The sequence below is a fragment of the Stegostoma tigrinum genome, chromosome 22, assembly GCF_030684315.1.
Source record: "Stegostoma tigrinum isolate sSteTig4 chromosome 22, sSteTig4.hap1, whole genome shotgun sequence".
Taxonomy (NCBI): Eukaryota; Metazoa; Chordata; class Chondrichthyes; order Orectolobiformes; family Stegostomatidae; genus Stegostoma; species Stegostoma tigrinum.
In genome coordinates, this window is record NC_081375.1 from 31,803,874 (window position 1) to 31,828,789 (window position 24,916).

The following is a 24,916-nucleotide window of genomic DNA, read 5'->3' on the forward strand; positions in this document are numbered from 1 at the left end:
TTAGGAGAAAGCAAGGACTGCAGGTGCTGGAACTCCAAATCGATAAAATGTGGAGCTGGAGGAGCACAGCAGGTCAGACAGCATCCAAGGGGCAGGAAAGTTGATGTTTCTTGTTGGGACTCTTCATCAGGACTGTACTGAGCTGGGGTAGGACTGACTGTAGTGAGAGAAGATGTCAACGCATGGCTGCAAACATGGAGCTGATAGTCCATATAGGCAACTGTTTCTGGAGGCTCTGAATGTACTGTCAACAACTGTTGTCAGGGTTAGGGCCAAATTTGGATGGTCTGAACACTGTTTGGAACATTGCTTGGAGTCCATGGGGGGATGAGCTGGCTGCATAGGCAGGTACTGAGAAAGGAGACTTGCTGGTAGCAGCGGGTTTGTTTCAGTATGTGGCCGAACAGCTTCAGGGCAGGGAAGATAATTAGGGGATTGCAGTGGGAGAGAGATCCACTGGATCTTTTTGCAGAGAAGAGGACAACTTCTTCAAGGTGGGCATCCTTGGAAAATACTTCACAGTAGGGCTTTCAGGGACTAGGAGATAGCAAGGACTTAGATGCTGGAAGTCACAGTCAATAAAATGCGGAGCTGGAGGAACACAGCAGGTCAGACAGCATCCAAGGGGGAAGAATGTTGACATTTTAGGTCAGGACTCTTCATCAGGGCTACATGTTAAACTTCATTTTGTGCTGACATTTTGGAGTGGAACCTGGAATTTGATTTGATTTGATTTATTGTAGTTGCATGTACCTAAGTACAGTGAAAAGCCAGTCCTGTTGAAGGGCCCTGACAAAACATCAACTTTCCTGCTCCTCAGAGGTTGTCTGATCTGCTCCTTCAGCTCCACATTTTATTGACTCAGGGTGATTCGCCTGTTCTCTGAAGTAGAGATATAAGGTGTTATCCATTCATTTGAGAGGGCAGATGAGGTCACCTGAATGTTTAACTTGATTTTTGTGCTGACATTTTGGCATGGAACCTGGAATTTGATTTGATTTGATTTTATTGTAGTTGCATTTACCTATGTACGGTGAAAAGCTTTGTTTTGTGAGCAGTACAGGGACATCATAGCAAACAAGGACGTACAGATCACATTGTGCTTAGATAGATCGTGGCCTATTGTGTTTGAATGACTCAAAGGCAAAGGCACTAGGACTGAGCCACAGCTGACTGTGCAATTGCGACTTACTCTGAATTAATATTTGAGAAAGTATGTGAAAGTTTATCAGTCTCTAAAACATCAAAAATTGAATTTTGCATTTCAAAGCAAATAATAAGATTGGATGACAATTGCATCTTTATGATTTTACATTGGGATAATTTACCTGCACTAGTCCCCAATTGAGGCCCTTCAATTGTCAATTAATGATCACTTAGGAGCCACTTCTCACCAAGTCTCAAACCCAGGTCCCTGGTGCTGTGAGGCAGCTGTACTAACCACTGTGCCACAGTGCTACCGGACTTATCATTGACTTTTCGTTTCAGGAATTGTTGGAGAATGTGGAACTCAGAAGTCTGCACCCCAAAGAAAGTCTTCAGAGTAAAATGCCTACAAAATGACACTGCTTAGACTTGGGCAGAAGTTGGTGGGTTAGGGTTTGGATACCACCACCAACAACCTCCTTTAACATTGGGCACCCCTTCTGCAAAGTCTGGGAGCTCCCTGCCTCACTAGCATCTCCTTCAACAACCCTGCCCTCGCTTTGCCTAAACCTCCTGTTCCTTGTGTTCCCCCCCTACCCTGAGACACCCAGACTTTCCTGCCCTTTAGCCCCAGCTGCCTATTACAGCTTCTGGTGCAGCCAGGATTGGAGAGCTACTGACTGATTGGCATCTCCAATGTGGCACTTCCTCCCAAGTGATGGGCAGAAGTCACATCTCCACTTATTAAATATTTATTAGAGTTGTAAATGGTTGTGTGGCAACCTGTATAAGAAACCCTGCCATCCCAAATAATGCTGGCCCAAATGTTACGCAATAGCAGTTGCTGTGAGAAGTAATTGGAAGGATATTCGAAGGTCAGGAAGAAAATATGCCTTATTTTTGATTTACAATCATATAGAAATATGAAATTGCTAAAGGCTTGTACATCCAGCCTGCCACGTAGTTGTAATTCCTTACTAAAATCATACACTCCCCACCTACTGAGAGGTATGTGGGAGAGATAAGGAAACAGATCAAAAACTCAATTCAATTTTTGGGAAAAGTTGAAAATTCCTTTCTGGTTCTTGTAGGCAGACGAATTCACTAGCTCTCATCTACTTTACAGGATGCCACCTCTTTTACAAGGTGACTGGGAACACATTCAGCTTTGAGTTCAATGAATCGACATGAACATTCACTGCTTGTGGCAGCAATCTATTTCATAGATCAGTCATTCTTTGGGATAAGAAGAACCTCAGCACAAAGTGTAGTTTGGAATAAATTGTAAGCATGAACACTGAGCTTTCCTAACACTCCTACTTTCAACAATTGGCCTATGCAATATAAGCCCTTTATTGAAAACTGAAAGAACTGTGGATGCTGTAAATCAGGAACAAAAACAAAGTTTCTGAAAAAGCTCTGAGTTTTGGCAGCATCTATGAAGAAAAAAAACAGAATGAACATTTCGGGTCTGATGAAATCAAATTACTTGTTCAAATCATTCTTCAGTCTATATGTCTCTAAAGGTTAAGGGCAGCACTTTGAGCCAATCAAGTAACTAAACTGTTTTAATCTAAATGCTGAATTTTCATTTCTGAGATAATAAGACTATAAGACCATAAGACATAGGAGTGGAAGTAAGGCCATTCAGCCTATCGAGTCCACTCCACCATTTAATCATGGCTGATGGGCATTTCAACTCCACTTCCCCGTGCTCTCCCCGTAGCCCATGATTCCTTGTGAGATCAAGAATTTGTCCATCTCCGCCTTGAAGACATTTAATGTCCCGGCCTCCACTGCTCTCCGTGGCAATGAATTCCACAGGCCCACCACTCTCTGGCTGAAGAAATGTCTCCTCATTTCCGTTTTAAATTCACCCCCTTTAATTCTAAGGCTGTGCCCACGGGTCCTAGTCTCCCCGCCTAATGGAAACAACTTCCCAGCGTCCACCCTTTCTAAGCCATGCATAATATACGAAGATGGACTCAAGAAGTGTGAAGGACCTTCACTTAGGCCGGGTCACTTTTACTTACAGACATGTTCCTTGAAGCTAATTCCTCATACATGCATTAATTGAATGCTAAGACAGCAGGGAGCTCAGGCCTACCCAAAGCCAGGCTGTCTGGGATCCAACATTCTGATGCCATATTTAAAAGTCACTTTGGGCAGCACTTTGCTCTCTGCAACTCAGGAGCATCATCTGGCCTTTGCTCATCATCTCCCCCTACCCCTCAACATGTCACAGAACTTTCAGGAAGCAGTGCCACATTTCAGCAACTCCTCCCTAGGGGTGCTGACAGAGGGAGTTTGTGAACAAAGGAAGATCCCCTTTTCAAGAGATGGGAACAGGAGGCTGCAAGTCACTGGAGGTGGCTCCAGGGGTCAGTGATGGCTGCAGATCTAACAGGATGCTGTGATACAATGGAATAAATGAATACTTGCTGTCTGTCGAAGTAAGTGCCACCTTCTATTCAATGCCTCCTGCTCCAAAGAATATGAAAAAAACATTGTAGATATTTTAATCAACTAGTTCTCCCATGTTATGACATACTTATGGAGCAGGTGAGATTATGAACTTGGGCCTCCTGACCCAGAGGTAGGAACACTATCACTGCACAACAAGAGCCCATAATTTCTACAGGCACTTTTGCAAACTCGGAAAAAGTCAGACATGAAACCAGAAGGATTAGAATCCTTTGCTTGGGATACAATCACATTTCTAAACCTTTGCTTTAAAGAACAAAGGGCAATACAGTACAGGAACAGGCCCTTCAAGCCTGTGCCGAAACATTTTCCCCTTCCAAACGGAAACACTTATGGATCAGTATCCCACTATTCCCTTCCTATTCATGTATTCATTCTTTCATCCACGTACTTCTTGAATGCTGCTATTGTGTCTGCTTTCACATTTTCTGGCAGCGTGTTCCAGGCACTCACCATCCTTTCAGTAAAAAACTTGCCTCGTGCAACTCTTAAATTTACCCCTGCACCTTGAATCTGTGTTGCCTTGTAGTTTGCCCCCTTCACCCTGGGAAAAAGCCTCATACTTTCCACTCTATCCATGCCGTTCACATTCTTACAAACTTCTTTCAGGTTGTCCCTCACTTCCCGTGTTCCAGTGAACACAAGCCCAGTCTACCCAACCTTTCTTAACAGCTAAAATCCCCCTTTCCAGGCAACATCCTGGTCAAACTTTTCTGTTCTGTATCCAAAGTACCTGTGTCCTTCTGGTAGCGTAGTGACCAGAACTCTATGCAATATTCCAAGTGGGGCCTTATTAAAATCCTATAAAGCTGCAGCATAACATGTCTATCCTTATACTCAATGTCCCTTCCAAAGAAAGCAAGCATGCCATAAGCCTTTTTGACTACCTTATCTACCTGTGCTGCCACCTTCAGTGACCCGTGGACCTGTATACCGAGATTTCTCTGCATACCAATACTCCTAATGGTTCTGTCATTCACTGTATAATTTTCACCTGTACTTGATCTTCCAAAACACATCACCTCACGTTTGTCCAGATTAAACTCCATCTGGCATTCTTCTGTCCATGCCTCCAACTGATCTATATCCTGCTGTATCCACTGACAATCATCCTCATTATCTGCAACGCCACCAATCTGTATCATCTGCAAACTTACTAATTAAACCAGTCAGGTTTTCCTCCACGTCATTTATGTAGATCATGAACAGCAAAGGTCCCAGGACTGATCGCTGTGGAACACCACTAGTCACAGTCCCCCATTCCAAAAAGCATCCTTCCACCACTACCTTCTGTCTCCTATGACAAAACCAATTCTGTGTCCATCTTGCCAGCTCACCTCTGATATCATGTGACTTCACCTTTTATACTGGTCTGCCATGACATCAACCACTTTTCCCTCATACAAAACTCAATCAAGTTAGTAAGGCATGGCCTCCTCTGCACATTCTGTTTATCATTAATGAGCCCATTTGCTTCTAAATGTGTACAGATCTTGTCCCTGAGAATCTTTTCAACACAATTTCCATACCACCAACATGAGAGTTGTAGGCCTGTAATTTCCTGCGTTATCCCTACTACCTTTCTTAAACAATGGGACAACACTGGCTATTCTCCAGTTCCTTGGGACCTCACCAGTGGCCAAAGAGGATGCAAAGATGTCTGGCAATGCTCCAGCAATTTGTTCTCTTGCCTGCCTCAATATTCTGGGATAGATCCCATCAGGACCTGGGGATTTATCTACTTTAATACCTTTTAAGATGCACAACACCTCTGCCTTTTCAATAGCAACTTGGCTTAGAAATTCCAAACTTCCTTCCCTGATCTTATCTTCCAACAATTCCTTCTCTTTGGTGAATAATATCTCAAGATATTCATTTAGGACCTCACCTACATCTTCTTACTCCAAACATAGATTCCTTACTTTGTCCTTGATTGGGACAACAGTTTCCCTGGCTACTGCCTTGACTTTATGAATGTATAAAATCCCTGGGATTCTCCTTAATCCTATTTTCTAATGATTTTTCATAGTCCTTTCCAATTCCTTGTTTCAGTTCTTTCCTACTTTCCCCATATACTTCAAGGGCTTCATCAGTTCCCATCCTCTTAGACCTTACATATGTTTCCTTTTTCTTTTTGGCCAATGTTATAACATTTTTGGTCATCCAAGGTTCACATGACTTGCCATACATATCCTTCAATCTTGCAGGAATGAGCTGCTCCTGTACTCTTATCAACTGCCGTTTGAAATGTCCACATTTGTCCGAGGTGGATTTCCCCTAAAACAGCCGTGTACATTCAAAATTCTCCAGTTCCTGCTTATTATTGTTGTAGTTGTCCTTCCCTCAATTTAACACTTTCACCCATAACTGCTGTTATCTCCACACAATTGTCATAAAACTCACAATATTACAGTCCCTACTCCCGAAATGCTCACTCCAAAACCTTCAATCACCTGACCAGGCTCATTTCCCAAAACCAGCTTCAGCATTATCCCTTTCCTTGGTTGGACTGTTTACACACCATGTCAAGAAACCCTCCTGAATGGTCCTTACAAATTCGGCCCCATCCAAGCCCCTAGCACAAACTTGAGTCTCGGTCTACAGCGAGAAGGTTAAAATCACCGACCACAATAGCCCTGCTGTTTTTACATCTTTCCAAAATCTGTCTACATATTCTCTCCTCTGACTCCCGCTGGCTGTTGGGAGGCCTGTAGTATCCCCCCAGCATTGTTTTCAACTTTCCTATTCCTGAGTTCTACGTATATTGTCTCACTGCACAAATCCTCTGATGTACCCTCCCTTAGTACAGCTGTGAGTTACTCCTTTACTAGTAATGCAACTCCCCCACCCCTTTTACTTCCCCTTCCATCACTCCTGAAACATCTAAAACCTGGGACATTCAACTACCAGTCCTGTCCCTCTTTCAGCCAAGTCTCTTTATTGTTTAAATATCATAGTTCCAAGTACAATCCAAAGGTGTAAGTTTCTTTACCTTATCTATTATGCTTCTCATTCTAATCCCGTGGCCAAGATAACATTAGTTTAAAAATATTTTTGAATGGTAATGAGCTAGGACTGTAAGTCTGCCATTGCATGGGAATGCAGCACACAGACTTGTTTGCTTAGCATCCCAACTATGTGACCCACAAGCAATCAATGTCTGTCCTTTTCAATTCCAATATTTGTGGATGATATGAAGCATGGAAACAAATTGTGAGAGGGCAGTGCTGACCTCCGGAAGCACATTAACAATTTGGTGGAGTGGGCAGATAGATGGTAGATAAAGTTCAAAGCATAGAAGACTGATGCACTTAGGTAGAAAGAACATAGACAGACAATATACGTAAAGGATATGATTCTAAAAGTGGTGCAGGGGCGGAGGGACCTGGTTGTGTATGTGCTTAGACAGTAGGACAAGTGGAATGAGCAGCAAATAAAGCATAGAGTATCCTGGGCTTTATTAATAGGGACATGAAGTATAAGACAACTGGAGGTGATGCTGAACTTCAATCTCTAACTGAGGTTAGACTTTACCTGGAGTATTGTGCAAGTTTCTGAGTGCCATAGTGTAGGAAGTATGTGAATGTGTTCTAAACAGTGCAGAAGAGATTTATAAGAATGGTTCCAGACAAGAGAAACTTAGTTTGAAGATAGATTGGTGAGATGGAGACTGTTCTTGGAGTGGGTTCCAGAGAAGGGAAACTTAGTTATGAAGATAGATTGGTGAGATGGAGACTGTTCTTGGAATTGAGGCGTCAAAGAGGAGATCTAATAGAAGTTTTTAAAATCATGAGGGCTGGTCAGAAATTGTTCCCACTTGTAAAAGGACCATGAATGAATGAACATGCATTGAAAGTGGTTTGAAAAAGCGGTAAATGTGAGGTGTGAAGCCTTTTTGACATAATGAATGGCTCAGGTTTGGGATCCACTGCCTGGAGGCATTCAAAAGGAATTAGATGATTATTTGAAGAGAAAGACCGGGCAAGGGTATAGGGAAAAGGCAGGAGAATGGCACCAAGTCATGCTGCTTGTTTGAAGAGCAAGTATAGATATGAAGGGCCAAAAGGCTCCTTTGGTGTTGTTGCACTTTTGCGATTCTGCGACTTAATTATACCTACCCATGTTGTACTATTTGCACCTCAGTGCAACTGCATCTTCCCCATCTGTCAGGGGTCACACTTAAAACAGAAAGGGAACTATAACACTCAGCAACTCGTGCACCTTTAGGACTGCACAGGAACTGAACATACCAGGTTATAATTTTTACAGAGAGGATAAAGAAAACGGGAGAGAGTTTGGTGTAGCATTACTGATTAGAAACAGAATCACGCCCATGAAGGAGGAGGATGGAATGAGGGGAAGGCACCCAGAGGAAACCTTATAGGTGGAATTGAGGAAGCATGACGGAACTAAAACCACAACATAGGTGTCATAAATAGCTGACCTGATAGCTACTCAGCGGTGCAAGATTTTATAAATGCTGAAATTAGGCAACGATGTAACAAAGCGCATCTGCGATTCTTCAGTTCCATTAATTCCCCCATTATTGATGATTTAAGCTAATTAAGCTAATTTTATTTAGACCCTGTCCCTGGTCTTCCGTTGATTTCTTTGGGACTTCCAGCCATCTACCCTCCTTTTCTGAGATAGTAGGAACTGCAGATGCTGGAGAATCTGAGATAACAAGAGCTGGATGAACATAGCAAGCCAAACAGCATGCTCCTCTGATGCTGCTTGGCCTGCTGTGTTTATCCAGCTCTTCTTACCTCACCCTCCTTTTCTGCTGTGAATACTGAATCAAAATAATCACCCATCATGTCTGCCATTTCCCCGTGGTCATTGACAATATCCCCACTCTCGAGCTTCAGTGGATCAATAAGACTCTTAACCAGCAGCTTTCCCTTTACGTAAATGTAAAATCTCTTCTTGCTTTCTTTTATGTCCCTTGAAAGTACAATTTCATAATCCTTTTTAGCCGCTCTCATAAGTGACTTTGCTTCACCTTTGGATTTGCACCATTCTGTGGGATCTGTATGGTCTTTGCATTTTTATAAAACTTTTCTTTAATTTGATGCTTTTTCTTTACCTCCTTAGATGTCAATGGTTTTTTTTAAAATGAGGTGAAGCTTTGCCTTCTCATGAGTACAAACTGTTTTGATTAGCGTTAAATGATTCTTCAAACACTCTCCACTGTTGCTCAGTCCTTTTACCTATTAGCAGAGTTTCTCAGTTCACTGTGGTTAGTGTCTGCCTCATCTTGTTATAACCTGCTCCACTTAAATCCAAAATTCTACTTTCTGAACTTTGCTCGTCTCTTACAAATGCTACATGAAGCTCAATCACGTTAGGACCACTATTGCTCATGACAAATGCTCATGAACAATTAGGTCACTAATTAAATCTGGTTCATCGCTCATCACTAGATCCAATATTGCTTGTCCCCTTGTTGCATCAAAGACAATTGTCATAGGAAACTATCCAGGACACATTCTAGAAAGTCATAACTTTTCTTGTAGGTGCTTGTCTATCTATCCCAGTCAAAGGTAAGGTTAAAACCCCACATGTGTTCAAGGAGCTAAGAGAGCCAACTGCTGATGTCCTAACCACAATCCCTCAGAGTTCCCTGGATTCAGTAGTTGTATCTCTGTATTGGCAAGTTGCTTCTGTTACTCTAGCCTATAAGAAGGGTAACAGAGGGAAACCAGGGGATTATAGACCAGTTATCCTGTCATCGGTGGTGGGGAAATTGTTAAATTCCATTGTTAAAAAACAGAGTTGAGGAGAAACTTCTTCACCCAGAGAGTGGTGGATATATGGATTGCTCTGTCCTAGAAGGCAGTGGAGGCCAAGTCTCTGGATAGTTTCAAGAAAGAGATAGATAGAGCTCTTAAAGATAGTGGAATCAAGCGTTATGGGGATAAGGCAGGAACAGGATACTGGTTTGTGGATGATCAGCCATGATCATAATGAATGGTGGTGCTGGTTCGAAGGGCCGAATGGTCTACTCCTGCACCTATTGTCTATTGTCATATGCTCCCCTTTTTGAATGAAAACCTTTTCCCTGTTACGTTTTGATGACCTTCTCAATTCCTCTCTCATTCCCTTTGTCCTGCTTCAGGAGAGGCGAGCTGATGAATGCATATCCCAACTCCTCCTCCCAAGCTAACATGTAATAGCCCCTGGCTACAGCTGGAGCTGCTGGGCACCTCCTGCGTGAATTGCCCTCCAGGGCCATGGACAGACAGCTGTTGCCTTTTAAAGATAAATGTGTTTCCCTTCTCTCTTTCTCTCCCACTCTCAGCCACTGATTGAGGGTCTCCCATTTGTTCTTCCAGTATTGGGAGCACGCTTGCATTCTTGATTGGATTGTGAGCTCATACCCTTAAAATATCCAGGTGAGGGTGCCTGGAACATGTTGAGTAGAGGTTGTCACCCAAAATTGAGCCAGCGGCTGGGTTTCGGAACCCAGCATTGACAAGTCTTTATCTTGTTGAAGGGCAAGAGAATATATCACACTACATTTTTCTAAGTTAAAGCTCTCTTTCCAAATGTGGGGTCACCCCCCAGTTTGTCACAAGCTATTCTAAGCGGTGAGCAACTTCACCTACTGGAGCTTACATACATAGTTTGGTTTCACCTCTAAATTTACAAATCATTTTCTCTTTTATCACCAATGAAAATACTAAATTGCAAAGACTCCAACACCAATCACTGTGAGAAAGCAATAATAACTGGCTTCCAGATTTGTTCAAATGCACCCAAGCAGTCCACTATTAATTGTAGAGTATTCTAGTTTGTACAAACTCTCTTATGCAAGATCTTATTAAAAACTTGCAGAAAATCAGGATAGACGGCACTGGCTGGATTGCTCTTATATTATGATCAATTTACTGCAGATAATCCAGCAATCCTAATCACCCATTTGTTTCTGCATTAAACCTACCCTTAGTAACACAAAGAAAATGTAAAGTACCAGCAGAGGGCTTACTTTCATCACCAAATGATCCGGAACCTGCTCCTTTCATAAACCTTGAGATCAGGTCCTTGACGAGACATGTCAAGATGATGGACTGGCTATTAAACACTAGAGTAATAAGTCATAGACATCAGGAAAGTACATGTCAAAGGGATAAATGAGATTTTAAAAACTGTTCTATTTCTGTGTGGTTCCCAAAGATGCTGTGAATCATTGTTGATTAATTGATTTGATAAATTTACAAAATCAATGAGCATTGTTTTTTTTACATTATACAGAAGATTTCTTCAATGAAGGGAAAAGCTGTACGATTATAAAATGAAGCTCCAGACAACCCTAAGTTATTTCTTTGATTTTCCATAGCTGCTTCTGGATCCACATCTTCTTCAGTAAACATTTTATTTATCAAAAAATGTACAAACACTAACTTGCACATAGCCATGCATACAAAACAGAGTTGTCTAGTTGGCTGAATTTTTGAAAATTGACTGTACACTCTCAAAAAGTGCTGAAGGAAATACAAATGAAGAAATTTGGATAAGACTGGAATATGGCCATGTGATGAATGCTTGAGCTGCCCTGTCCTTTTTGAAGCAGTTAACATGTGATTGTGTGCTGTTGTTAATCTCAATGATATTAGTGTGGTTCCTTATATTGTTAGGCAAATTTTTGAGACTGACAACAATTTGCTTCCACTCTGCTTCAATGAGCTCTGACACAGCTGAAAAGTCCAGCAAGTGATTTGCATACTCTGCCACGTGGGGGGTAGGTGGTAATTCAGCGGTCAGGAAGATGATGGAAGCACATTTGCTCTCCCCAACACCTTGCCTTGTTTTCGTAAAGTTTCAATGTGTATGGTGCCTTCTTCATTTTGGTCAGTCAAAAGTCAGGGACACCCTATGAAATGGTTAACTTCTTCAGGATGTCTTGAGGACATTCCTCAAGAGCTTCACTGTCCTCCTGATAGTCCATTGTTCTGAGCTCTGAATAGAACAATTGCCCTATGTTCTAGTTTTTTCATCCACAGTATTATGCTTTTGTGTTAAGTGGCTAAGGCCTCTTTCCCACAGCCAACCTCTGAAAGCCTTTGCAGTTTCATTACATCTCAGCATTTAGATATAGACCTCACAAAGACATGTGTAAAGTTAATGGCCCCTTGCACCATTGCATACTATCCTGGCAAAGTCACATTTACACTTTCGGACTACTTCCCTGTGATAATTCGAACAGAACGTATTCCTTTCGTCTGGCGCACACATCATCAGTTACCTCCATCTGCAGCCAAGGCCAGTGAATTGGGAAAATAAAAGAGCTGTTCCCTACTTCATCCTGGGAGAATCTTGATGTGAGGAAATTCATGGGCCTAGCTACCATCACGACCAATAGCAGCACTACTCTTGCTGTATCCCAAGAGTGCAGATCTGCTTGCTGATTTCTGGGAAAATCTCCTTCATAAAACGGAAACAACAAATGCACTGTTGCTGACTTCGATCGTGGTTAAGTGCAATGCTCTTTGAAGATCTTGATTATGGTTTCCTGACGAGTTTCCTTTCTCCCCTTCTCTTCCCTTGATGAGCAGCTCAATCTCATCTGCATTGTCCCTGGTCAAATTCCATCTCATGGTGCAGGGCAAGTGGGTCAGTGACTGTAGTACCCATGCCAGAGTGCAGTGGAACTAAACCAGAAGCTTTCAAGATCAAAACATGACCATCACAACACACATCACTCTCTATTGACTGCACAAATGTTAACTCTGCAAACCGTTGAGAAAGTCTACAAACTTAAGCAGAGCTAATAGAAATTAATCAGCTACAAACCTAAGAATGGTTGATGATTCTTTTAAATAGTGTTGACTAGGGGTTCATTCTGGTGCTGCATTTACAGCATCAATTCAATGCTTTTAATTGACATTGTGATCTACCTAGACTGCGTACTTACAGTACAGGGTCTCATCATCCAAGTATTTGCTCACAATGCAGATACTATTTTGGTACCAGATTGATATAAAGCACCAAAAACTCAGGCCTTGTAAAAATGGTTTTTGCAGCAATAAAGTTTTTAATGTATTTTTGATACAGAACAATCTGACATGCTATGGCCTTTGGAGGCAGCATACTGCCCATAATGTATACTCTGCTATACCTCATTTATTTAGTACTTTGTCATAACTGGCACCGTATGAACAGGCACTCTCAATAAACTGGAAAAAATATATACCTCAAAATGTTGCGAGTTGACTGTATTATTGCTGTCTCCTCAATGTCTGAGTAGTCAGATGATGGTACGAGTGAGAAGGTTGTCTGCTGTTATGTCTAATTTAAGGCTGAGTTGCATTATTTTTAAGCAATAATTAATAAAATAAAACAGTGATGTGTATATCCCCTGCATGACATTTCGATTACTTAGTGTGTGTGTTTACATTGATTATGTGGACCATTTTTATCAACCAGAATATTTGATCAATTGGCACACTCTTGGTCCCATAGGTGCCGGTTAATAAAACGTTTGCTGTGGATGAAATGAAACATTAGACAAGACTTGGAGAAGATAGCACAAATGTTAATGACTCAAATCCAAAGGTCTGCAGTTATCACTCAGCAATGGGAATGTTCTCATTTGATCTGACAGATTTTAACTACAGGTAAAGGCATCTGCTCCCTGCAGGGAATCAGATTAATCAAGCAATATTTGATGCTAATGTAATCTGATGCAAGTACATATTAAATCTTCCCATTGCCTACTCCCACACCAAGGAAAGCTACTGCACAGACCACATAGCTTGCCGAGGTATAGAATACTTCATCACAAAACCGCAAGCAATAATGAGCCTATAACAATCAGACAACCTATGGAGAACAATGAACACAAGATAAGAAACAGTTACTGTCAGGAAGTGTTTATTTTAGAGGCTCTAACTTTCCATGACTGAGTGTCTAAATCAATGCAGCACTGGGTCCTATAGATAAGGAAGGATAAAGGCTATATCTTTGTTTTTTATTCATCAGGCTGATTAGACAATATCTAAACTGAGGAACTGATCCATGCTGACCTCAACTATTGCAACAGAGATGTTTATTTTTATTTAATTATTATTTGCTTGATCAGTAAGTGGAAAATCAGCTGTGTGTTCTGCTACAAGCTACTTAGCAGAAGTCCTAGCAAAATATGCATATCTTTGAATAAATTGAAGAGTTAACTCTATTCCTATGATCCCTTTACACAATTAATGACTAGGGATAAGAGGACTGCAGTTACCCATACTCAACATTAATTAATAAGTCGAGCAGGTAAAGTGTATGAGAAGGAATGGGGGTAAAGCATTGAAAACAAAATTAAGGAACTTGTGATAACAAGATGTAGAGCTTGATGAACACAGCGGGCTGAGCAGCATTGGAGGAGCAGGAAGGCTGACGTTTCAGGCCTAGACCCTTCTTCAGAAATTAACTTGTTTCTGTTCTTTATTTAAGTCATATTTTCAAGACTTTCCAGTAAAGCATTCTAAATACAATTTGGTAAGCAACTTTTGTTACAATTTACAAAATGTCTTTTCCATTTTGTAGTTGGGTGTAATCAAACTAACTAGCTAAAGGAGGAGTGGACCAATCTTGTCTAATGACATGCTTAAATCTACGTAATTTAAATTGGCTTCAAATTCAGACTTTTTCAAATATTTGAATTTGAACCCCATCCAGGCTATGTTTGACTTGTCTTTAAGTACCAATCCCCCAGCAGAGGAAATATATTGACACATGTTGAGACAATCTGTACAAAAATAATTCTACAATTCCTTGTTATTTACAGAATATCACACATTGGTGTAAACACAATATTCCTTATATTCTGAATGCATGTAACCAAGCATTTTTTATGCCACTGACTTTCAAATAAATGTATTGGTACCATGATGTACTTATGATTTTAAGCATGAAATTCAGGACCAATAAAAAAATTGGGAATGGCAAGTATCTATATTTAGGTGATGATATTTAACCATTTTGCATTGAAAATTGACCCAAACTGCAAATACAACCCTCAGGTTACCACAAAAAGTTACTGCTTTATACTCCTCACTCTGCAACTTGTAAAAAGTAGAGATGAAAAATATGCAATTTATGATGAATTTTAATGTAGTTTGTTATGTACAATGTAAGATGTTGAAGATGGGTTTATTTGAGCATAAACATTTTGTTCAATGTTACAAGGTCCTTTTGGATAGAAAAAGGTTTTTGATTCAGTTTAATTAATGCATCCCAAAGACCGTAAAGCCCACACACTGTAGGATCCAACTGGTTCATTACTGATTCCAGGGACTTTACTTCCAATTTTCTATCACTAAACCTTTTGGCACACATTGGCTGCTCGCGTGTGGAAAATAAGCACTTCCTGTTCTCAACCCCTAAGTTGCCTGCCTTTTACATGTTTAAACTTGTATATTTGAGACAGGGTTTTGGGCTTTGAGTTAAGAGCTGGATAGCAGGGTTGAATAGGTTGACAGTGTCTCCAGTTATTTCCCCTGAATTGTCAATTAGCACCCATATGGGTGGCCCAATTATAGTAGGCAGGTGGTTTCTCAATGCTGAAGGCACATAAGAACAATTGAGTGGAGTTGATGCCCACCATTTGTGTGATTCTTGGCTGAGCGTCAGGCTCTTGGAATTTATAGACACTTTGACAAACCAGGGAAAAAAAGTGGCTTTTATGATCATTTACTACCATGTTTTCTGCTGTTAAATCCCCATTCTCTCTACAACACTATCAACTGTCAATGCTCTAGTGAACACTATACACGACTTACTATTTCAAACTTGTACAACACTATACTGTTCAGGTAAGAGAAAGAAGGAGAGAGGGCATCTCCATCAGCAGTCACTTCTTCATAATTTTTTTAAAGTTTTAAATTAAAACAAAAATGCCCTCAGTAACTGGACTACCATTGCAAGGAGAGCCTACAGCAATGGTCGGTGAGGTAAGGAAAGCTTCAAAACTTGCCTGAACTACTGGCTTCCAGTCTGCAGGTGGTCTAATTTGACTACAGGGCACATAGCCTAATATATAACTTCCAATCAGCTTCTGTTAATTGGTCCGAATAGGTCATGAACTTACCCCAATTACGACCTCACTGGTTGTGGCCAAGTAATCCTATCTTCTAAATTTGATCTCGCCTGCAGAAAAGACCTGGGCTATGTGGTGGTGTTGTGAGGGAGTGGTGGTGGTGATGATGTGAAATAGTACTGGCAAACCAACATTTTGCCTGCCAGCATGAATAGTTTAAACAATCATAGAATTCCTACAGTGTGGAAACAGGCCATTTGACTCATTCAGCCATTGCTCATTTCTCCCACCTTCACATTCATTACCATATAATGGTATCCTTCTTCTACTTCGTCTGTACAATCTAGCAAACCTCAATCAGATCAACTATTTTTTTTCCTTTATTCATTAATGGGATATGGACATCACTGGGCAGGCAGCATTTATAGACCGTCCCTAATTGCCCAGATGGCAGTTCAGATCCAACCATGTTGCTGCAGATCTGGAGTCACATGCAGGCCAGACCAGGTAACATGGCAGTTTCCTTCCCTAAACAGAACCAAGCAGGTTTTTCCAACAATCAACAATAGATTCATGGTCATCATTAGATTCTTAATTCCAGATGTTTTATTGAATTCAAATTCCACCATCTGCCGTGGCAGGATTTGAAACCAGATCCCTGGAATATTATCTGGAGTCTCTGGATTAACAGCCCAGGAAAAATATTACTGGGCCATTGCCTCCCCTGGATGTTTCCATTCAAAAGTGAAGAAACAATTTTTTTTCAGTTTTGCTCATTCCTAGACCTCAAAGATGAGGGTGGGGGATCATTCATAAGTTTCTTGATTTGACCAAATTAGAAGGCTTAAATATCACCCCACCTCAGGAATAAGATACATTCATAGCACAGGAAGTACCTCTTCTGAACATAGTTCCGCTCATCAGCATTTCGACTGGAAGCTTCAGGAAAATCCTCAGGAAAACGCAGCCAAGTGGAAATGAGGAATGTCAGAACAGCCATGATCTTATTGAGCGTTTTCATAGTCTTCGTTGTAATTTGGGACTCAAAGCATTTTTAAATCATCAATAGGCAGACTATACATTGTGTATTCTTTGGATGAATATACTAGGTGCAAATCAGTGTGACCAGCAGTCCTCACAATGTTTTCTTGATGCTGCTGTTAAAGCATAGCAGGTCAAATTCTTTGTGATTGTTGAAAGGCCACCACTGCTCCTCCTGGCTGTATAAAAATCCATGTGTCTAATGCTCTCTGCTGTAATTAAAAAGGCCTGGCTCAACTCTGAAGAGCTGGATTTCCTGTCCTCACCACAACGACTAGAAATACAACATTTAGTGCGAGTGACAATAAATTTTTAACAGATGTCATAAAATTTTTTATTACCTTCTTCAGAAACATCTGGCTAAACAAGTCAAATACACAAGACTATATGAAAATATTAAATTGGCTGTTATTTCCAGCTTGTTTAAAATTTTCATGGATTAGATTGCACTGGTGTTGTCACTCTTTTGAAAATATATACTATGAAATTTCCAACATTTCATGATGCAAGCAGTTGGACTAACTTATTGCAGTGCTTTCAATTTGCACTTTGGAAAGTAAAATATTCCTCTATAAAACTGCTGCAAATGATTCTCTTCTTGCTTACCTCCAATAAATGGCTCAAAGATTTAATGAACCAAATTTTGCTACAGTTAGTCCCTTCCAAAATATGTTAATGACCCCCTCCTTGACCACACCCAACCCCCACCTGATTTTCTCCCTTCCTCAAATAAATGCTTTTCTTGAATACAGTTTTAATGCCACACTCTGGGACAGCATTCAAGTCGGTAAACAGCAATCTTAACAGGAATACTGGCCAAATGTCCTCTCCCTAGAATATTGCCATTGCATTAGATCAGCTAGCTCAATGCAGGTCAGTGATTGAAAAATAGAGGAAAGAGAACATTGGATAGGTGGCTAAACTGATCCAACCATCAGAGTCTGACAATTATTTGTAGCAGTGCAAAAACATTAAAAATAGAAATGTGCTAAAATGGCAGGAATTTATAAGTGGTATTCTGAAGGAAAAGTAACCTGAATAAAATAATAAAGTCAATTTTAGAGTAGGTCAGCGGTGAGTCATGAGTTAGAATAAATTCCAAAGGATAACATAAGGGTACTTGAACATATTGCAATTTAAGAATCATTAATAAATGGAAAATAAAAGTGTTAATTGTTAGAGCTCTGTTTACTTCAATGCAACATAGATTTTGAGGCAACTCGGTAGGATTACATAGGAAAATTGGATAAAATACAGGCAATTTAGCCTGAACATTCTGTACATGTGTTTATCCTCAGCTCCAGGCATCGTTTGACATTTTGCTTCTAAATCAATCAATGCAATTCTTATTTTTTTTACCTCATATGATTGCATAGCCTTGCAGAGAATTGTTAAGTTTATTGCTGTGGTAAGTGGGTGTTACCGTCTATTTGCTCTCAAGGGGAAGCTGGACCATTTTCCTGACAGGGGAAGCGATCACCACACACAGTATAGACAACTTTTAATCCATGTGACCTCCTAAACTGATGTTGGTCACTTTAGGGGATCAGAAAGGAATTTTGTAGAATATTTTTATCCTTACATGCTTCTTCTGTGTTTTCTTCCACCATTTCCCAGTAGATTCAATAGCTCCCAACTTGGCTTTTACTGAATCCTGATACTGGGAGAAGGAGAAGCTTTCAGCCATGATGGTCTAACCATTGTGATGTGGGATAATTTTGATAACTACCTCATCATTTCATGCCTGATCTTTTTATGATTGCACCTACGCAGCAATTAAAATCCTTGTTAAAAATAACAGCTATTCAAAAATATTTTTGGCTCGACTGTACAAAGATCAGTTACTTTTGCAACCTGAAACATTATTTTGTTGGCCAGGGAGAGAGTTTCAATGTTTATTAATGTAGTAATAATTTAAAATAACAAATGCAAAATAGATATATCTCACAGCTGTGACAGTGCAATAAAAAATGAAGGCTAAAATCAGATTAAAATGAAATTTCTCTACTTTATGTTGATTAAAGTGTCAGGTTTGTTTCAATGGTGACAATCTGAGTCTCCTGAGTCAGGAGATTTAGGCCAAGCCCAAAAACTACAGTACACTCAGGTGACACCATCCTTGCAATATTGGGTGACGACTGCAATGTGAGGGGAGCTATTTTTATGTATGAGATCATAATGTGAAGCCCCAAAGGCCTCCTCAAATGGATGCAAAAGATCCAATGGCACTATTCAAAAAAGAGCATCGGGATTCCCCTGGTGTCTCGGTCACAGTATGTTCCTAACTAACAAATTTAAAACTAATGTTTGACCATTATATCATTGCTGGAAAAGCTCAGCAGGTCTAGCAGCATCTGTGAAGAGAAAATCAGAATTAATATTTCAATTCACTGTGATTTCTCTTCACAGATGCTGCCAGACCTGCTGAGCTTTTCCAAGAACTTCTGTTTTTGTTTCTGATTTATAGCATCATAGACCTTTCAATTTTTATTTATCACTTTGCTGTTTATGAGAGCTTACAATGTGAAAATTGGCTGCTGCTTATCCCCACATAGCAAGCATCTACATTTCAAAATTACTTCATTGGCTTGCATTAATTCAAGCAATATTTAGCACATTACTAACTCTGAGGCTTTTCCATGTGAATATTTGCTTTGTATTTATGCTAGGAGTATCAATAAGTTGAGAGAAGAAGTAGAGAGGGAAATATTATTTTGGGGAATAAGAAAATAGCCAAAACATTGAACAAATGTTTTATGTCTGTCTTCACAAGGTCAACTTGGTTGATGACTTGGAGTCTGGTTGTTTCTAGAAAGTACACAGTGACTGTGAGTGACCAGCTACATTGTCGCAATTGCAGACATACACAGATAACTAGAAAAAATGCTTCTTAACAGGATGATGTAATATCACAAACTGCGCAGATTTACAGAACAACCATCTGTCCCAGAGATCCACCACTCCATAGGAAGAACCGATGGATCAGCAACTACATTTACTGTGCGAACAACACTTGCCATAAGAATGACATTCGCTGGAGGTGTAACATCAGGATACCAGACAAACAGCCAAATAGAACATGCACACATATCATTCAAAGACTAATATAATATAATTATCATGTATACTATACATGCAGAGAACTTGCTGGGTAGTGCAGATAGAAGTCTGTTTTTTTGGCTAAGTCTAAGCTGTGCTGGGCTTTTTGCGGGGCTTGTTGCTGTAAGGCCTGGCAAACTTTCTCATCCTACCTTACTGAACTCACTGCATTATTTGTCTGCTCTGCCCCTATTAAGCATTCTGCATTGAATTTCCACCCTTTCTTTTCACTTGCCCTTCCCACAACAACTTTCCATTCAGCAGATACCTGCCCAAAGGCTGGCAACAATTGTGCCCATGCTAGCATTAAAATGCTGCAGTGCACCCAGACAAACATTGGCATTCTGAATATCCCCTGCTCATTAAAGAACATGTCAAAGGACAAGATGTCAAAGAAGGGGAAAATTGTGTCACAATTCACCAACAGCGACTTACATGGAGGTGCAGAATAGGGCCATTATATTCCTGTTGGATTGGCAGAGGGGGAATGCCAACACGCCCTGCCAGTGAGATCTGAGCTTGTTGCCCATGTTAATGATGTCTGAAAGGTGTGAAGGCATGATTAGCAGTGTTGCCAGTGGATCAATTACTTTCTCCGCTCCACTAGGGTGAGGATAAGTGCGATATTCTTTGCTAACTCACTCTTTACACTCATTATATCAATGCCACTGCACACAGGTCCTAACAAGGCTCATGCCCTCACTGGTGTCTGCCAAATCTTCCCTCACCCTTTCTCCCCTGTCAGCTTCCCACAACATTAATATTGCATATCTTCTGTGCTGCCTTCTCAGTCCTTCACTACATCTCACAAACTTCCTGCTACATGTACCAGAAATGACAGCCATGCCACCCAGTACTATCTCACTCTTTCCCCCCATTTTCTTATTGCTGGAGAAAATAGCCCCTAATAGGGCAGAGAGAGACTGGATGGGTGGAGGTGTGCATGACATCAGGGCCCTCACCATGTGATGAGGAGAGACTTCTGGTTCTTGCAGGAGAAGACCAGGATCACTCCTCCAGGGTTTTGAAACATCCATGTCCTGCCATACAGGTCAGTACCACTTTGAATGTGATTGCCTATATCCCTTTGACTCCTCTTTTAATTTTCAGTCATTGGATGCAATTTCTAATCACCAGCTACGATGCCTGTTTCAGGAAAGATTGGTCAAGAAATTTCACTGGAATTTAACAGTGATTTTGTACTTTAAGGAATACATGACAGCAAAAATAAACATTCAGAGTTTGTGATTGTTGGAGTTTCATCAACAGAGCCACCAGAGATTACGGCGGGGGCTCCTAGGCCCAACAATTCTTAGCTGCTTCAAAAATACTTTCCCCCTACCTTGAGGTCAGAGGTGAAGATATTCACTCATGATTGGCTGCTGCTCAAATACTGAACCAGTCTTTTTCCAGATGCAGAAAAACCTAGGTAACAATTAGGCTAAGGCTGATAAGTCAGTAACATTTCCTCCATACTAATACCGGGCAATGACCATTTCCAACCAGCGAGAACCTAAGCATTTTCACTTGAGTTTCATTGTCACTACCATCACCCACTATTAACAGGGTTATTAGTGATCAGAAACTGAACTGGGTCAGCATATTAATACTGTTGCTCAAAAGCAGGTTGAGGTTTGGGAATTCTATAGTGAAGAAATTACCTCCTGACTCCTCAAAGCCTATCCACTGTCTAGAAGTTACCAGTACAGGAGTGGAATACATTCCACTTATCTGGATGAGTGCAGCTGCAATAAAATTCATTAACAACATCCAGGAGAAAGTAGACCGCTTGAGTGGCAGCTCATTTAACACATTCACAAAACTTCCTCCACCGCCAACACAGTATCGTATGTCAACCATCTACATCATGACTAAAGCACTCAGTAAGACTTCTTAGACAACACTTTCCAAATATGCAACTTCTGCCCTCCATCACCGACGCTCAGTAGCAGCAGTGTGTACTATCTACAAAATGCACCGCAGAAATTCACCAAAGATCCTCAGACAGGACCTTCCAAACCCATTACTACTTCCATCTAGAAGGACAAGGGCAGCAGATATATGGGAACATCACCACCTCCAAGTTCCCCTCCAAGTCACTCACCATCCTGACTGAGAAATATATCGCTGTTCCTTCACTGTCGCTGCATCAAAATCCTGGAATTCCCTCCCTACTAGGACTGTGGGTCAACTCACAGCAGGAAGAAAGCAACGGTTCAAGAAGGCAACTCAATACCACTTTCTCAAGGGGAACTAGGGATGGGCAAGAAATGCTGGCCAACCAGCAATGCTCACATCCCAAAAAAATGAGTAGAAAAAACAATTGTCAGCGACAAGACAGCACATACTTTGGAGAAACCATCACCTAGATATCCCCCGCTAAGTCATATATCACTCTGACTTGGAACCATACTGCCATTCCTTCATATTGCTGGTTCAATATTCTGGAATTACTGCTTTAACAACACTCTGCATCAGTTCAAGGTGCAGCTCACCACCACTTTCTGTAAGGCAATTAGACAACAAGCAATAAATCTTCTAAATGACTAATACAAAGTTGCATGCTCTTAATAATGTACATAAATTAAATCCAATCAACTTCCTAGGTATTTTTTTCATTGCATGGCCATGGGACAAGGGTAAAATGACTTACCAAAATATTTCTGATGTTTAAATATCCATGTCATCTTTGAACAATTAATCTGTTACAGCTTCAAAGGTAAGGTTGTTCTAATGATTAGTCTAACTAAACCCTTTTCATTCAAAGTATGCTTATTCAAGACAGTCAGGAATAATAAAACTAAAAGATATGGAGCTGAGGATAATTTAATATTGTACATTAAAAATTACATAATAGCAACAAGAATGGAAATACTATAATATAAATATACCAATTAAAATGTTTAACTAGTATTTTAATACAAAATAATTGCTGAATTGAATCAATGAAAATTGGAAGCATTTTCTAAAAAAAAACTGCAAACATCGTTGTATGTTAATAGAGGTAGATGCAAGAAAAGCATTATTAGCAGTACTGACAGGATTATCACTAGAAAGATTCAATACCTTTGCTTTCCTTAGTAGCCTTTGTAGCTCATGTTGAGGTAATAGGCCATGGTTTTTGACAAACATAGGCATCTCTGGTGGCCAATGTGTCTCATAATAAACAGTTCCATGGATTTCCATGTAGTTGTTAATAACTTCAAGATACTTCGCCTTGCCCTGAAAAGCACAAAGTGAATGATAGCCAATAGGGTCAAAAGAAATTATTTCAAACAGAATAAGCTATGCTGTTACATTGATAACCCCTGTCAGCCAAATTGCTAAGCCTTGTGACTGCAGAATATCAATCAGATCTCTCTGTGTTTTTATGATATGTTGAAATATGGGTTAAAGTACATGTTTTGATCTCAAACTTGATTGAAATCAAAATGAAATATGATAAGTTGTATTAAAGAATTACCTCGCAGTTGTCTTCTTGTCTCCTACCTCTAGAATTGCTGTTTGGAATCTAACCAGCAGTTAGTACCGTACCTTTCCTGGCTAACTACTTCTCTTGGACAGTTTATGTTCAGATGCAATGCCTACCCCAGTCGTAAACTTGGACCCTGTGAGAAACTAAATGCTCTGATGAAAATTAATGAATGATAGTAGTGCAGCTCAATACATTATAAAAACCACAGAAAGTCTAAAGTAAAAATCGAAATTGAAACAAGCATTTTTATACAGGGCTCGAAATAACAGCAAAGGAATACAACACAATTTTGGTGATAGCAAAAAATAACTATGCATTTTTCAACCGTATAATTTGCAGTAAAGACTATTCTCATTTTTTATGCCTCATATGCAGTGAAACCATTTCAAATGAGAATGTTGACACACAAAAATGTATTGACACAATGAATCATTTATACAATTCAAAGTGCATTTATTGTTTTGCCTGTGAAAGGAAATCACAACTCATACATTTATAAATACTGCAGTTAGGCTCTCTGCGTTATAAAATCATTTTCACCCATTTGATATAGCTCTTTCACCAGATGAGGGCTCCTGTAATGATGTCTCATATTCACAACATACCAAGTAGCTTATTTTCCATCTGCTGCTTTTGTTATTTGCATTTCACAAAGTGACCTCAATATAATGTCAGTCTGCTTGTATGCTTGATTTTGGCGATGACCTTCTGAGCTTAAACAACCAATCAGATCATTTGGCTTCAATGGTAAAAGTAACATCTGCAGATGAAGGATGTGTTCTCAGTAAGAAAGCTACAGCTTGTGACACAGGAAAGCTTTATAAGATTTTACATCTTATTCACTTTATGCTTCAGAAACCTGGATGATAAGATCTATGGCAGAAAATAGAGACCGATGAAATGCAAAAGCTCAGGGATATACCTAAAATTCTATATACTGAATATAAAACAAATGAAGAAGTACTTGAAATCTGAAGAGGAAACTGAAGTCTAAAAAATGATATCAGCAGAACAAAATGTCAGTGTTTTGGTCATTTGATCAAAGCTGAAAGGCTGCAGAGTGCAATGTGGAGGGCAGTACAAAGAGGGATCAACGTAAGGCTAGTTGGACAACAGGCATCACAGAGTGGTTGCAGGTGAGTTACAGTGGATGTGTAAGGATTGTCTTAAGACAGATCACAATGTCATATGACATCAGGTTTCATAGTAGCACTAGCTACAAAGAGCAGCATCATCGTCACTCTATTATTTGGGATTAAATCAGGCAGTAACTTCATCCATCTAAACATCTGCAGTCAACTCTACAATTTGCTATCCGATTTGCTTTTCTCAGCCATAAGTTTCGATTTAATTTGAGACACTCTGAGTTAACGTACATGAAGTGCGCAAGTTTCTGTATTTACTCATCAGTTACCCAATAAACATACAGGAAAAGGAGACTAGGGGAACCCCTATACCCCTGGAGTTATAAGACAGTTATCCTCCTGAGCAATACTTCCACTAGGAGCTCCTGTCCTGAGTCTGTTGGACCTCCTCCTCAGAATCATCCTGAAATGTGTCATAAATAATTGTTGAGTAGTTCCTGCAACATTTTGCTCCATGAAATTTGCAACTAAGCTGCCTTTGAGTGCTCAATTTGAGGG

At 40.2% G+C, this 24,916-nt stretch overlaps 1 protein-coding gene across 6 annotated transcripts in view; it reads right to left on the reverse strand.

Moving 5' to 3' along the window:
- LOC125463480 (alpha-1,6-mannosylglycoprotein 6-beta-N-acetylglucosaminyltransferase B) overlaps positions 1 to 24,916 on the reverse strand; it is an 875,834-nt gene that overhangs the window by 76,737 nt on the left and 774,181 nt on the right. For all 6 annotated transcript variants that reach the window (XM_059653747.1, XM_048554765.2, XM_048554763.2 and 3 more), the window contains one exon: positions 22,865 to 23,020. In XM_059653747.1, the coding sequence (XP_059509730.1) occupies positions 22,865 to 23,020 (156 nt within the window). The remainder of the gene's footprint in view (positions 1 to 22,864; positions 23,021 to 24,916) is intronic.